The sequence below is a fragment of the Psammomys obesus genome, unplaced genomic scaffold (genome assembly GCF_907164565.1).
Source record: "Psammomys obesus unplaced genomic scaffold, mPsaObe1.curated_primary_1811, whole genome shotgun sequence".
NCBI lineage: Eukaryota > Metazoa > Chordata > Mammalia > Rodentia > Muridae > Psammomys > Psammomys obesus.
The window spans coordinates 347,149-363,079 of record NW_026590172.1 but is presented as its reverse complement, the minus strand read 5'-3'; the positions used below and the strand labels follow the sequence as shown (position 1 = coordinate 363,079).

Below are 15,931 nucleotides of genomic sequence, written 5' to 3'. Positions count from 1 at the left end.
CACTGCCACTGAACCAGGAGTAAAATTTGGCATTTGCAAGACAAGCAGCCTGCAAAGAGATTCCTGCAAGTCTGTGGCGGCAGTAACTCCTCCAACCCAGGGCCTGTGTCTCAGGTCTCAGGACTCTTCTGTGCCTATGCAGTGTAAGAACGGAGGAATCCATGTGCATATGTGTATGTAGACTGCGCATGCGCGCGTGAGTGTGTGTGTGTGTGTGTGTGTGTGTGTGTGTGTGTGTGTGTGTGTATAGGTCAGAGGTTGTTCTCAGGTGGCTTATTCACTTGTTTGCCTTATTTCTTGTCACAGGGTTCCACTGAACCCTCATGTGGCTGACGGTTGAGAAAGTGACAGGATCACATGCACACACATACCTGGACATCTGAGTAGGCGCTGGAGACCCTCATTCAGGGCCTCGTGCTTGAGCGGCCAGCACCTTAAACCAAGGAAGCCATCTCTCCAACCCAAGCCTAAGGCCTCTTTAAAAAGCTGTTACGCTGTGGAGACACGGGCCTGGACACCTAGCCCTTGGGAGGGTTGGGCAGGCTCAGAGTTTCAGGACAGGCTGGCCTGTGTGGTGAGCGTGAGGACAGCCTGATTCTGTAAGACCTTTTCTCAGTGCGCTCCCGTGACAGACACAACCCCAAATACAACATCAAGCATTTTCCAGAGCAGACACCAACCATTCTTTCGACAGTTTTCTGAGTACTTGGAACTGTTCTCGGGCCTGTGCTGCTCTGGGAAGAGCAACCATCTCAGTCAGGGTTACTGTGCTGTGAGGAAACGCCAAGATCAGAGCAGCCTGTGGAGCAAAGCGTTTATCTGGCTGATTCTTCTCTATCACTGTTCATCACTGAGGAAGTCAGGACAGGAACCCGGAGCAGGAGCTGAGGCAGAGGCCATGGAGGGTGCTGCTCCCTGGCTTGCTCAGCTGCTCCCTTATGGAACCCAGGACCCCCAGCCCGGGGATGGCACGCCCACAGTGGACTAGGCCTCCCCCAGCAATCACTAATTAAGAAAATGCCCTACAGGCTTGCCTACAGCCTAATTTTAAGGAGGCTTTTTTTTTTTTCCCCCAATTGAGGCTCCCTCTTCTCTGATGACTCCAGCTTGTGTCAAGCTGACATAAACTAGCCAGCGCAAGGGACTCATGGTGCAAGTGATTATTTTGCTGATTTACATTGGCCCCTCCCAACCATGCAAATAAGTACACTGTCTCAGAATGAAAATCTGAAAACCTGAAGCAAGTCATCCACTCTGATTATGGATGTCCTTATGATTCTGCCTGGAACCCAGGAAAATCCCTGCTATGCAGAGCCTTCAAAAGGAGGTTACTCTGTAATAGTCCAGCCATAGGAGTATGGCTTAAAAGCATAGCCCTTAAAAGCATAGACATTTATTTTTTGTATTATCAGTTAGTCAAGCTGTTTTACTCAAAAAACATAATCGTGAAATATTTTCTGTGCTGACCAAAGTGTGTGTGTGTGTGTGTGTGTGTGTGTGTGTGTGTGTGTGTGTGGTGTTGGGGAGCGGGCAAAGGAATGGAGGTGTCACCTGTGAATCTTTTGGGATTGTCAGCCCAGGCTTCTGCATGGTGACTGCCAGGATGCTGACAGAGTTTCCGTGTCCTGAACAGCACTTACACTGTGCTTTGCACTGGGAAGTTGTTGGCATCAAGGGACTGTCCCGAAACTCTGCCCTTGCCCACAGACGCAGACCCAAATACAGACAGCCTCAAGAACAGAGGAGCTGAACCCCAGGGCAGCTCCGCCAGGGGATCCTACCAGTCACGAGGCCAGCAAATGGCCATGACAATGGTGCTCACGAAGTGAGTCCTTAGAGAGTCAATAGAGATGTCAATGAGAAGCACAATGAAATAAAAAGGGTTTAGACAGGTAGGTGAGGCATCTCAGCACCTCTTAGCACCAGCTGAGGTTGGAGGATCAAAAATGTAAGACCATAGGAGGGACAGGCTATCCTGGGCTACATGAAACGCTGTCTCAAAAAATAAAGGAATGGGGACAAGCATGACAGGTATTTGCTGGCAAACCTGAGTTTGATCCCCAGGATTCCCATAGCAGAAGGAGAAAATTAGCTTCTAAGGAGTCTAACTTCCAGGCATGTGCTACAGGACGTGCGCGCGCGCGCGCACACACACACACACACACACACACACACACACCATAAAAATCGGAAAATAAGGAACAAATAACTAAACACTTAAGCTGGGGTCACAGATGTGAGTCTGAGTAAAACCCCTTCTTGCGCACACCCACTGCCCTGCCTCCCGGAGGTGTGCAGCTGGGGTCACGGCACTGCGGATCGAGGCTGCAGGAGCGCCTGACGTGGCCGAGCCATCTTACACAGAGCATCTCTCAGCGGGCCTGGCGGTTCGCATGCTTTCAGTCCTAGCCCTGGGAGGCAGGGACAGGTAGATCTAAAGAAAAATAAAAAATCTCTCCTCCACTAAGGAAACATTAGGCCATATTATTGTAACTGCTGGGATAATGACCAATAATGGTTCAAGGTTATTTTGCAATAAAGGTCTAGACAGTATCTTTAACATACTAGGATGCTGTTCAACAGTGGTTTGTGTTTGGTTTTTGGAGACTGGGTCTGTGCTGGCTGGTTTTCTGTCAACTTGACACAAGATAGAGAGGAAGAAGGGAATCGAGAAAATGCCTCCCCAAGATGCAGCTGTAAGGGCTCTTCTCAGTTAGTGATCAATGGGAAGGCCCGCCCACTGGGGCCATCCCGGGGCTGGAGTCCTGGGTTCTCTAAGAAAGCAGACTGAGCGAGCCACACAGGCAGCAAGCCGGTACGCAGCACCTCTGCTTCGGCTCCCGCTCCAGTCGCCCCTGCCCAAGCTCCTGTCCTGGCCCTCTGGGGATGAACAGCAATATGGAAGAGAAGCCGAACAAACCCTTTTCATCTCAACTCGTGTTTTAGTCATGGTGCTTCACTGCATCAACAGAAACCTAGCACAGGGTCTTTTACAATTATCGTTATTATTATTACTTGTGTGTGGGTGTGTGCGTGTGCATATGCATGCACACACGTCAGTGCCTGCTCCCTAGAGCGCAGTTACAGCCCAACTGAGAGCCACCTGGCTGAGTGCTGGAGCTCAGCCTGGGTCTGCAGAGCAGCAGTACGCTCTGACGAACGAGGCAGTCTGGTCCTGGCTTCTGTATGTCGCTAAGAGTGAACTTGAGTTTCCCGACCCTCCGGAATGCAGGGATTACAGGTTCGGGCCACCACACCGGGCTGTTTCGGGGGGGTTGAAGATGAACTGTGAACGTGGGCTGAGGGAGACCCTGGCTGGGATGCAGGCAGGGCAGCTGACAAACCCAATGCAGCTGCCAAGCACCAAGTAACGCCACAGGATGGAGAACTCGCCAGGCACACGTGTGGACCCTGAATGGAAGGGCTGCAGCATGTCTGTGAAGCCATGAAATCTCTATAGGCTGACGTAAAAGCTAAATGAACACTCAGAGAACTGCTAGACCACTGCATGGCGGTGGGAGACAATCTGTTCTGAAGCCTCTGATGTCTGAGTCTTCAGGAGCCCTAGCGAGCTCATTCCCACGGAGGTGTCAATCACAGGAGCAGGGCACAAAGTTGCCCCGAGAGGTAGGCTAGCGAGCAGGGAACCCCACGGAAACACTGTCGTCAGTCTACTTCAGTTTCTGAGACAGTTTCATGTAATTCATGCTGCCCTACACTGAACTTACAAAAGAGGTTAGGATAACCTTAGACTTGTGATTCTCCTGCCTCCGTGCTGGGGCAACAGCACCACCCACCCAGCAAGTCTGAAGAAATGATCTGATACATCCATTTGTACGTCCACTGAGCAAATATTGATGAAATTGTTACCCCATAGCAGACAGTGGGGTAGACATCTGGAGAATGATTAGTGCCCAGAAGAACCCAGGGCGACCAAGCACATTCATGCATCCATGGGGACACATCCTGAGACATATGCCATTAGAGTCTGTCTTTTCCCAAGAAACCTTACAGCAGAAGCTCCGTCAGGGCGGTGTCACTAGGTCCATCTTTGAACACACTGCCGTGGTCCATGTGGCCCCTTGTTGACTGAACACTGTTCTGCGTGTCCAGCTGTGGTCGTAATGCTGTGCAGGTCGTCGCTAGAACACTGCCTGGCACACAGGAGACCTTGGGTCCAATCCCCACCACTGCATGAGGTAGTCCCGGTACTGCACGCCTGTCACCCCAGCACGCAGCTCAGGAGGATCACAAGTTTAAAGTTATCCTTAGCCTCACTCCAAGTTTGTGGGTGGCCCTGAGCTACATGAGACCCTGTCTCAAAAGAGAAGAGAGGGCAGGAGGCTGGGGTGGCAAGACAGGCTTGTGATCTCAGCAATGGGAGGCTGAGGTAAGGAAAGTGGTCAATTCTAGGTCTACCTAGACTACACAGACCTAGACTGTGAGGTCAGAGCAAGATGAGTCAGGGCACATCGGATGCAGGGTCCTTGTGTAAATTAGTGTGCGGGTCTCGGGAGAGGTGAATGGGCTGTGCCGGCAGAACAGCGTGAAGGATGGAGACATGGCCTACAGGCAGCCAGCTGGGACCACTGGGATAGGCAGACGGTGAGAGACAGAGCCTCCTAGAAGAAGCAGGGAACCAGGGAGAGGTTCCCTTAGGAGGGAACAGGGGCCATTAGCCAACCTGGGGCCTGTATGGGGGTGCAGCTGGCTGAGCAGGCTTCCACTGGCTGGTCAGAGGTGAAGCCGACTGTCACTGTGGGGTTTGCAGGGGAGAAGCACTACCTGGAGACCTTTGTTACTGCCTGGCTCATACTGTCTGTGACTGCTGCTGGGTTCAGAGCAGGAGAACCAACCTTGACAATGAGGCACTTCCCTTCTAGCAGACCCCACAAACAAGAAGAAAAATACAGAGAAGTACAGATCCAGGCGGCTGGCGCCACCTCAGGAGACCTAGCTCTCCCCGGGGCTGGCAGCCCTGCCTGAGCTCCTGGCACTGAGCCACAGGGCATGTAGCTGGCCCACCTGTCGGCTTCCCCAAGCCTCCTGTCTCTCAAGTACAACTCATATCCACAAGTCCTTCTATATTCTCTTGGCCTGCCGCCTAAAGCCCACAGACAATGAAGGCTCCCGGACCCCTGGCTGGCTGGGTGGCTGTCAATAAACGAGACGCTATTGACCAGGCCTTTCCTGGAAGCCTCAGGCAAGGATTACCTCATCTAAGCAGTAGCCAGACTGCATGGCCATGGTGGAATGCCCTAGCCCAGCTTCCTCACTCAGGTCTGTCAGTCCACAGCATGTCTAGCATGCTGAGGTGGGAGTGACCTACCTGGAATGGAGGTGTGTTCTGGTTGACTTTGATACAGAAAACTTTTTTTTTTTGAGACAGACTCTCCAGTAGAGCACGCTGGCCTGGAACTTCACATGCCTCTACCTCCTGAATGCTGGGGTTACACTGCACGCACCATAGCGCCCGAATCTATGTGGCTACACACTGAACCCAGGGCTTTAGGCTACGCAGGCTATATCAACTAGGCTACATTCTCAACTCCAAAATAATAAAGCTTATTTAAACTATCGTCACTGTGAACTTTAATACTCTAGCTTGGTGGTTCCCTACCTTCCTAGTGCTGTGACCCTTTAATACAGTTCCTCATGTTGTGGTGACTCCAACCATAAAATTATTTTGTTGCTACTTCCTAACTGTAATTTTGCTGCTGTTGTCAATTGTAATGTAAATACGTGACGCCACAGGGTGGTGACCCACAAGCTGCTGCCCAAGTTTGGAAGACCGAGACAGGAGGATTGTGGTGAGTTAAGAGACTAACTTGGCTACACAGTGAATTTGAGGTCACCCTTAGATAGATAATACAACCCAGCCTCAAAACACAAACATGGGCCGGTGAGATGGCTCAGTGGGTAAAGGCACTTCTAGGACCTGAGTTTGATCCCTGAGACCCACAAGGTAAAAGAAGAGAACAGACTATGACAAATTATTCTCTGACAGGCACACATAGATAGATAAGACAGATAGATAGATAGAAGATAAAGGTGAAAATAAGATTCTCTAGCCCAATATGATTTTGAAAACTATTGGTACAGAAAATATAAGGTGTTTATATATTAAAAACATGAGACTTTAATGAGGAAAATAATTATGTGTTCTATGAAAAACTAAATCAGAAAATAATTTCAGATTAAGAATCTAACAACTTGCTAACTAATTACTGGAAAAACTAAGTAAATTATTAAGTAAAAACTGGAAAACTTTACTAGGGGAAATCCTGGTACAACCTTGACTCTGCACAGAATGGAAGTTTTAGTTTGAAACATCACTGAGGTCAAAATGAAGATGGGTCTTTGGTGAACACAAAGCAGATAGTCCCCCAGCTCGACAGAGGCCAACTCTCATGTGGAGTCGTCCAGTGGTGGCCGAGCAGAGCCCTGTGGGCAGGAGGAGCCCTGAGAACACTTGGGAATGGGTGATGTGCTTCCCATAAACTCTGCGTCCTAGAGTCAGGGTACACATCGCATGGCTCAGAGAAAAAACTCTCCGGTGCCTTACACATTGGAGCGCCAACTGCACAACATGTACGAGGTTTAACCCCACCCCTGAAAACTAACAACCAGAAAACGTAGGCACTATCCATCAGATGGCTGGCACGTGAGGGGAAACCAGCTGGGCAGCTTCGGTCAACAGGAAAAACCCAGAGCAACAATGGGAAGAGGAGTCACCCCCTGGGCAACTGTACGGGGCAGATTCTTGAACAGTGACTGACGGGAGGGCCTAGCCCACGGTCAGTAGAGCCACCTCTGAGCAGGTGGTCTGGGCTGTGCCGGAGAGGAGGCTGAACAAGCCATGGAGAGTAAGCCAGTAAGCAGTCTCCCTCCATGGCCTCTGCTTTAGTTCCTGTTTCCAGGTCCCTGACTCCTCTCAATGATATACCATGATCAACATATGCAAGTCAAATAAATTATTTCTTGTCTCGAGTTGTTTTGGCCACTCTTTTATTCAGCAACAGAGAAGCAAACCAGGACATGCAGTGTACCCTGAACACCAAATAATCCATTTATAGTACAGGGGCCTCCTTGTCGGGCTTGGGCACAGTCTTCAGAAAACCCCTGGCCACATACAAACTCTTTACAGAAAATCCTAAGGTCAGAATTTAGAACCTAGAGCATGATAAACAACTAAAGTAATAAAATATTGGCTCACTCCAGCACTGGGTCATTCCCACATCCAACATCCATCCAACCGATTTTACAGAACAGAAAATTGAGCTCAAAGGGAAAAGCAGTACCACTGACCCTCACTCGAGCCCACGGTGGAGACCACACTTCTCTATTCTCCGCTCAGGGAGTTCCTCGTGTGGTTCAGCTCTAAGACAAGAGCAGGGCCTATGGCAGCCCGGTCTGCGTGGCTGTCAACAAACACAGTGCCACAGAGCAGACCCTTCTCAGAAAGAATGAGAACACCCCACAGGCACAGAAGAGAAGTTTCTGTGTTGTTTGCCAAGGCATGTCTACTATGGTGATGTCCCCACAGGGCACATATGTGACTGCAGTGGGGGTGGGGAGCCTTGTGGTTTCCTTGTCAGCAGGGGAGGATGGCTACGTGGCTTTTCCTGCAGGACTGAGCTAGGATCCATGTGATCATGTCCATCTGTCCTGACAGGGTCTCAACCACATGGAAGTTGAGGAATGAGAACCCACCACTGTCCGACAGGGCAGATGTCATGTCCTTGGGGAATTCCTGATGGTGCATTCCTTTAAAAGAAGATGCCACTCACATACGCAGTCACAGTGGAAGGGACTGTCAGCTTCAACCCTTCGGTGAGAGAGACTTTTCCAGGAGCCACGATCCCCTGTGACCCAGGAGGGGAATGAGGCACACCAGGTGTGTGGTCCTCACCACTTCCAAGGTCTTGAGGTGACACGTGCCCTGGGAGACCGCGGCGGAGCACTTACCGCCACTCAGAAGAGTGATACACAGCATTCTGCAGCCTGGCCCAGAGGCTCAGGCTTACGAAGAGTCAGCTAGTGAGCCTGGGAACACAGGGCATTTTCCTTCTTGCCCAAGTCTGGATTCTAGAGAATTCACATCCTCCAAACCCCCTTCCCCACCCCTGGTTTTCCACGGAAGCTGCTTGGGTGACCCATTCTCCTCAGGAAAACTGAAAACAGTGATAGCCACAGCTGGAGCAGATGCGTGTCTCCATCCCTGGCTAGCAATGGACCGACTTACCTGGGACATCAATTAGTCTCTTGTACACAGTCAGAAAGGCTGCCTCTGCTTCCTTGCTCCTCTTACTCAGTGCATCAATCTGAAAGGGAAAGAGACAGAGAGAGAAAGACCTCAAAATGTGTTCAGAGCTCATTGGTTTTCTTTCCTTCTTTTTAAAAGAGTCTTACTATACAGCTCGAGGTGGCCTAACCCTGTTGCCTCAGCCTCCTAGCACACATATCTGCTTATGCTCTAGTTGTGGGACAAAATTAAGATCCCATGGATGAGGCTCTAACAAGTCACAAACATGGGGGAGTTCGGCAGGGAGAGAGCCCAGACACAAACATGGGACGCACGGGCACTGACACTGGATGGCGAGTGGGGTCAGAATCTAAGAGGCCAACCCTGCACATGCAGGAGGATCGCATACAGCTGGCATACACCACAGAAGATGCCCAGGGGGAGGCTGGAGAGGAAGACCACTGGAACCTTCCTGTCCTCATTCCAAAGGACAACGTGAAAGGCACTGGGAACTGACCAATGGGAAAAACTGGAGCATGCTGCGTCGGTGTGAGGCATAAAAAGGCTAAGCCAAGGGCAGCACTGGGGTTCCCAGCAGGCACTGGGGGTGTCTGTCGCTGGCGTCCTCATCAGCTGTCCCAGCTGAGCTTATTTCCCTCAGCTGAGGCCCACATATCACAGAGTGGTGAAGAAGAGAACTGCAGATAGCTGGACACTCATCCAAGAGGCTTCCATGGCCAGGCCACCCCGTTGGGCTAGCTGCCTCCCACCACACAACTGCCAAGGCAAGAGATGGCTCTTGCTCCTGAGGCAGCACGACATCACTCCATCCGTCCGGCTCAGGAAGGCCTGGAATGAGTTTCCTGCCAGCCTTGCTCAGGATCACTCTCCTGTGCTATTAAAGAGGCAAAAGATGGGTCTTAATTACAGGGCCTCTCGCCTGGGCCAGGCAACAGTCTGTTGAGGGCTGAGAGAGGAGGGTGAACTGCCAAGAGGGAGGTTACAGGCTCCAGGACTCAGGAGAGCGAACACAGGACAGGCAGAGACACTGCTAACACCGTCAGCATCTAACAGCTCCCGTGCCAAGGTCAACATCTCAAGTCACTTGTTTAAAATTCAGATTTTATTCTTCCTTCATAAAATAAAACTGCGCGTGCACACGTGCACGAGTGTACTGTATATGCTGGCCCATCGCTCCAGGGTCTCCTGTAGTCCATGCTGGCCCTGAACTTACGAGATAGCTGTAAATGAACTGGAACCCATGATCCTTCTGCCCGCTGCCGTGCTTGGCTTGCCTCTAGGATGGACTTCCTACACAGCTAGCCTTTGCATGGGTCCCGGGTTGGCCCCAGAAACCATCTCTGCACCCACCTAGGGAGGGGCCTGTATTTCCCAGGTCTTGCCCGAAGCAGACCAGGTCCAGGACGATGTCCTCCCGAGCAGCCCAGATCCCTGTCAGCTCTCTGCATGCCTCAGCAGGGCATGGGGATTGTAATTCTGCAGCCACTTGGGAGGCAGGTGGATCTCTGTGAGTTTGAGGCCAAAGTGATCTACAAAGGGAGTTCTAGGCTGTCACACAGAGAAACCCTGTCTTGACATTACCCCACAAAAAACCCACCCCAAATCAACCAAACAACAAACAAAAGACTCTGACTCCTCCCCAGGCACTCATGCTGCCTTACTCAGAAGTCAGCCCTGTGGACCTGAGTCCAGCTGGACTTTATAAAAAGGGAGAACTCGGGGCCTGGGAGATGGCAAAGTTGCATCTTGAGTTTGATTTCCAGAACCTACGTAAAAAGCAGTGTTGCAGGCTTATTATCCCAGCACTGGGGAAGCTGAGGCAGGAGGATCCCTGGGACTTACTGGCCAGCCTAGCCTGTTTGCTGAGTACCACATCAGGGAGAATCTCAAAAGAAAAGGGTAGATGGGGCCTGAGAAACAACTCTCTGGACTGTCGTCTGGCACCCACACACGCATACACCATAGAAACACACCCTTCTCAGGCAAACACACCCATACACACACCACATGAACACACCCATCTCAGGCAGACACACCCATACACACACACTAAAAAGGGGGGCATGGACATGAGAGATGGCTCTTTTGTTCCCTATTAAAGGCAGATAACCCACCAAGAGCCAACAGTCCATAGGCCTCTCCCAGGTTTTGATGTCCCCCGACTCTAGACCAGCACTGCCCTCCTCTTTGTGCAAATCAGCTAACTGCATCAGATGTGAGGTCAGGTCCCACCAATGAAACGGCCACTGTCCCGTTTAGACTAAAACCTAAGTGATCTTCCCTCCCTGTGCAGCCTGGTTTGAGTCATGGCCCACCCTTGCCAGGTTACTTTCGCCTTGCTCATGTGTTTCTTTCTGGGACACTGAGAGTGGACACACATGTACACACTCACACCCTGACAGACTGGGGTGCTGCCTCCACACAGAAATGTCATTCACTACTTCTTATTCTCCAAAAGCCAGCCCTGTTCACACAGTCACCTCTCCTTTAATCTCAGGTCCACAAGGCACGTGTTTCTAGTGTTTAAACCAGTCTGACAGCACCAGGAAATGAATTCTGAGTCAGGGGCTCTGAACTCTCCTTCCACAAATGTCAGCAAGTTCAAATACAGTCCCAAGATGACAAGGGTTGGCAGTGGGTCTAAGTCACCCATGAAGCTCCCTCCCTCCCTAGCTCCCTCCCTCTGTCCCTCTTTCCTTCTCTTCTCCCTCTGTCCCTCTCTCCTTTCCTCTTCCTTCTCCTCCCCCCTCTTCCTCCCTCCCAGGACAAGGTCTTTAAGTTCACTATGCAGACAGGGATGGCCTGACATCCACAGGTAGGTGCTCCCATGTCCAGTTGTTTCAGTGCCATGACTTCACACTTGGCAAATGCTCTACCCAACCAGGCCACACCCCTAGTCCATGAGGTTTAAGAGAGGCTGATTCTCTAGTCGAGGGCACCACTGTCCTAGCAAGCCTTCCCAAGCTGTCTGGAATAACCAGCACATCCTGAGAGTTCTGACAGCCTGCCTCTCTGTGACCCGCCTTTCCTGCCTCCTCCCCACGGCCACTGTCCTGAAACATGCAGGAGTCCCCAGCTCATCGTCCCTGTGGTGGCTGAGCAGGCTGGGAGCAGGCACCAGGACTTAGGGGCTGGCTGCTTGATCAGAATTGCCAGCAGCCAGGCAACAGACTTCACCTGCCAGGGCTGAGCAAGCAAGTGAGCTAACACAGCGCCCAACCCCGAGAACGCTCAAGTGACCCTGACTCTGTTCACTGTAAGAGCAGGCCTCAGGTGTCTATGAAGGGAATGGTCCTCTCCTCTGGAGCCTTCATTGTTCAAAAAGGGAGGCAGAAAGAAACCCATCTCATTCTTCTCTGCCTGTCACTCTGTGCCTGGGCAGTGGCACACAGAGGCATGGCAGCTCCTTGGGTGAGGTCTGAAGGCAGAGTGTGGAATCAGGTTCCAAGGTTATACCTAACGGCTCCTTCACGTACCCATGAGATTGATGTGGCGATTCTATCTACTGTTCCCACAGCCTAACGGCAAAACGAACAAGAGGACAGGACAGAGATGGCACTATGGTGGCAGGACTAGGTCACACAAGTCCTCGACACCTGCAAAATCTGTCCGGCGGCTTCCCGTTCTGTTTGGGCTCACCTCCCCCTCCAGCCACACCCGGTCACTCCCTGTTCCCGGGAGTACCAAGCAATTTCCACTCAGCCTGGAAGGCGCCTCATTGGAATGTTCTACTGATCCTTGGGGCTGGGCTCAGATCTACCTGTAAATTGAGGCCACTCCCACCAGCACAGGGGATCAGACTATCCCCAGAGCCAGGACTTACAGGCCAGACTCTCCTCCTCCAGAAATCTAAAAGGACCCCTTTCTGCAGCTACTATATTCCTTCTGAGAATGGAAAGATCTTTCGGAAGCTGGTTAGTATGGGAAGGGCTGTGGTATACACACCTGTTTTTTGGGGATAAGGTGTAATGACAGCCTCACACTGTCCACAGCCACTGGAAACAGTTTCTCCCCACTCAAAGAAAAGAAAGATCTGGGCATCTTTCTACAAGGAGCCACCCCACCCTCCTCAAGCAACATGACCAGAGGCTTCCACTATACATTTCTTCCTCTTGTGTTCTTATTTTGAGTCAGGGCCTCATGTAGCCCAGGCTGACCTTGAATTTCACAAGTAGCCAAGTACGATCTTGGAGTTTTGATCCTCCTGCCTCCATTACAGGAGTACTGAGATCACAGGTCTGCACTTCCTTACCCGGTTTATGTGGTGCTGGTGACGGCTTGGTGCATGCTAGGCAAACACTGTACTCACTGAGCTTCAGGCCTAGGCTGCTACTGTACTTGACAGTTCCGAGTCTGTGTTGAATACTGTGCTGTGCTGGGACAAAAGGTCAAAGAAATACACTGTTCCAGAGTAACTGGGCTGGTAATTCCTGTATGGCACTGGCTTAAATTAGAAAGCTCTGATTCTTTTATTCCAAAGTTGACAGTGCAGCTGAAGTTCCAAATCTTATATGCAGATAACAAGTTAATTTTTATATGAAAGACTGTCTGAGCAGGGTTTTGTATTAGCAGCGAAAACAGCTTTTCCATGGCCCTGGGCATGGTGGCAGAGCTCTCCATCCCCAAGCCTGGGAGGCGGAGGCAGAGGAACAGGAGTTCAAAACCATTCCAGTCTACACTAGGAATTGAAAATCAGCCTGGGCTACAAGAGAAAAGTCTCTCTCTTTCTTTTCTTAAACATTTTGTTTATTGAATGTGGAGGTCAGAGAATAGTAGGCAGGAGTCAGCTCTCTCCCTCCACTATGTGGGTTGTGGGAATCAAATTCAGGTCATTAGGTTTGCTGCCAAGTGCCACTACCATCTGAGCCACCTTGCCAGACCAAATCATTTATTTTTTGGATGTGGAAAGTGTGTTTTAGTAAAAATCTGAAAGAAGATGTTGCCATGAAGAATGAATGTAAGAGTGAGGCCACAGCAGAGGTGTGGGCAGACACCACAGAAAGAGCAGTACAGATCATCAAACTGATAGCTGGGAGGGCAGCTGTCTGCCTCACTAGTTGATTGGTTCCTTCATTCCCACCATAGAAAGAGTGTGAGCAGGCTCACAATACCCAGCCAGTCAGAGCCTCCTCTTCCCTCCGAACACCTTTTACTTTAGGAAAACCATGGGAGGGATCAGGGAAGTGTTCCCAGAGAAGAAATGGCTGCCTGAGGTCATCAACAGCTGCTAGAGAGCTGGTCCAGTGTTCAGAAACCCCTGGGTTCTATCCCTAGCACTTTATAAAACGGTCATGGTGGTACATGCCAGTAACCCTCACACCCTTTACCCTAGCACTTGGGACAGATAGGCAGGCAAATCTCTTTGAGTTCAAGGCCAGCCTGGTCTACAAAACAAGTAACAGGATTGCCTGGCAGGGCTACACAGAAAGACTGTCTTGAAAACAAAACCAAAAAAGACAAAACAACAACAACAAACCCAACAGTTTCTGGGGCTGGAGAGAATGCTTCCTGGAGAAAAGAGACCTCCCTGTAAGTTTGTTGGTCAGAGACCCTCAAACAACACAGGCTGTGTTCCATTGGGTAGGTGTCTGCCATAGCTGGACAGTATGACCCTATTCTAGCTGTAGGATAGAGAGCCCCGTCCCTGCTAGGAGGCTATCAAGGTACCAAAGGTGTCATGTTGGATGCTGGAGGAGAAAAGCCCTCCATGGGCATAACCAGTCACGCTCGCTACAAGCTCCGGCACTAATGTGCTACCCAAGATGTGCCTCCTGGAGTAATGATGGCACAGCAGCTCTCCGGGTGGATCTGAGGCTTGCTCCTCAGAACGGAATCCAAGCCTGGCACTGTAAACCTGTTCAACGCCCAAGGCTTGGGAGGTCTTGGACCCCATGGGTATCTACTGCTGTTGTTTTGCCAAATGGACGTTACCAAACTGCCTTTTAAATATTTCTATTTATAGCCATAGATTTGTGCAGCTCTAGACTGGTCAGAAAAGCATCATTCTGCAGTGGGCAGTAGTCAGTCAACGCAGAGGCTCATAACCAGTTAAGAACTTACTGTTGAGTGTCTAGCCCTAAATAAGACAATCATATAAACCCCTCCAAGGCTCAGGGGACATCTGGGAAGACGAGTCAGAGCGAACATAAGAGCAAGAGGCTAGGGAAGAAGCTGTGAAACACTGTCTTCTAGATGCTACTTCTGAGCTCAGAGCAGTTATGGTTGCCTGCTCAAGATCAACCCAATCAACATTCCAGCATGGGTGGGAGGAGCTCACAGGCTCCACCCTAGCTGATGTCGAGGGAGAATCATTTTCCTTTAGAGCTAGGGCTGATGGTAAGGGCCAAAGCTTCAGAATGAGAGACCCTCTCCCTCCCTCTCTCATAAGACTATTTATTTATTATTTATACAGCATTCTGCCTGCACACCAGATCTCACTATAGATGGTGTGAGCCACCAAGTGGTTACTGGGAATTGGACTCAGGACCTTTGGAAGAACAGCAAGTGTTCTTAACCTTTGAGCACTTCTACAGCTCGAGAGACCCTTTCTCAAACAAACAAACAATGAGCTCCAGGCCAGCCACAATGGAATGATGAGAGATATCTCCAGAGTAATAGAAACAACAACAACAACAATATTGAAAGATACATTGTAAACATATATAAAACTGTCAAAGAATAAAAAAAAAACTAAAAGAAGGAAACGTAAAATTTACTCTGAAAACCATAAAACATTAAATGGACACTAATTAAATGGAGGTCTTTGCTCAATTGGAGACTTAATACTATGACAATGGTAATAGCCACAAAGCTGATTTACAGATTCAATGCACTGCATTCCAAAATCCCAGCTGGCTTCATCGCTGAAAATGAAAGACTGATCATGAAATCTGTGTGGAAGTACAAGGGCCCCAAACAGAAAAAAAAAAAAAAAAAAAGTCTTCAAACTGGAAAAAGTTGGAAGATTCACATTTCCCACTTGACAAATTACCACAAACCACGTTAACCAAGACTGTGGCATTGGCGTAAGGAAAATCATATAGACCAGGGAAGGGTGAGAAGAGCCAGCAAGAAACACATCATGATGACCTACTGTCTGACAAGAGCAATGTGACCATCTACTGGCAGAAAGCCAGCTTTAATTTGGAAGTGCTGGGAGGGAACTCCTAACTTTATACATGGTAGGCCCTACCACTGAGCCACAGCCAGCCCCTCAAGGGGGATTCTAGGCAGGGCTCTACCACTGAGCCACACCCCAGCCCCTCACTGGGGGATTCTAGGCAGGGGCTCTACCACTGAGCCACACCCAGCCCCTCACTGGGGGATGCTAGGAAGGGGCTCTACCACTGAGCCACACCCAGCCCCTCACTGGGGAATTCTAGGCAGGGGCTCTACCACTGAGCCACACCCCAGCCCCTCACTGGGGGACTCTAGGCAGATGACCACTGAGTCACACCCCAGCCCCTCACTGGGGGATTCTAGACAGGTGACCACTGAGCCACACCCCAGCCCCTCAAGGGGGATTCTAGGCAGGTGACCACTGAGCCACACCCCAGCCCCTCACTGGGGGATTCTAGGCAGGGGCTCCACCACTGAGCCACACCCCAGCCCCTCACTGGGGGATTCTAGGCAGGGGCTCTACCACTGAGCCACACCCCAGCCCCT

General features: G+C 50.5%; 1 protein-coding gene across 1 annotated transcript in view; it reads right to left on the bottom strand.

Annotated features, from left to right (window-relative positions):
- The window catches only part of Cux1 (cut like homeobox 1), a 221,838-nt gene that overhangs the window by 55,294 nt on the left and 150,613 nt on the right, over positions 1-15,931 (bottom strand). Inside the window, exon 4 of the mRNA XM_055606622.1 lies at positions 8,246-8,324. Within this exon, the coding sequence (XP_055462597.1) occupies positions 8,246-8,324 (79 nt within the window). The remainder of the gene's footprint in view (positions 1-8,245; positions 8,325-15,931) is intronic.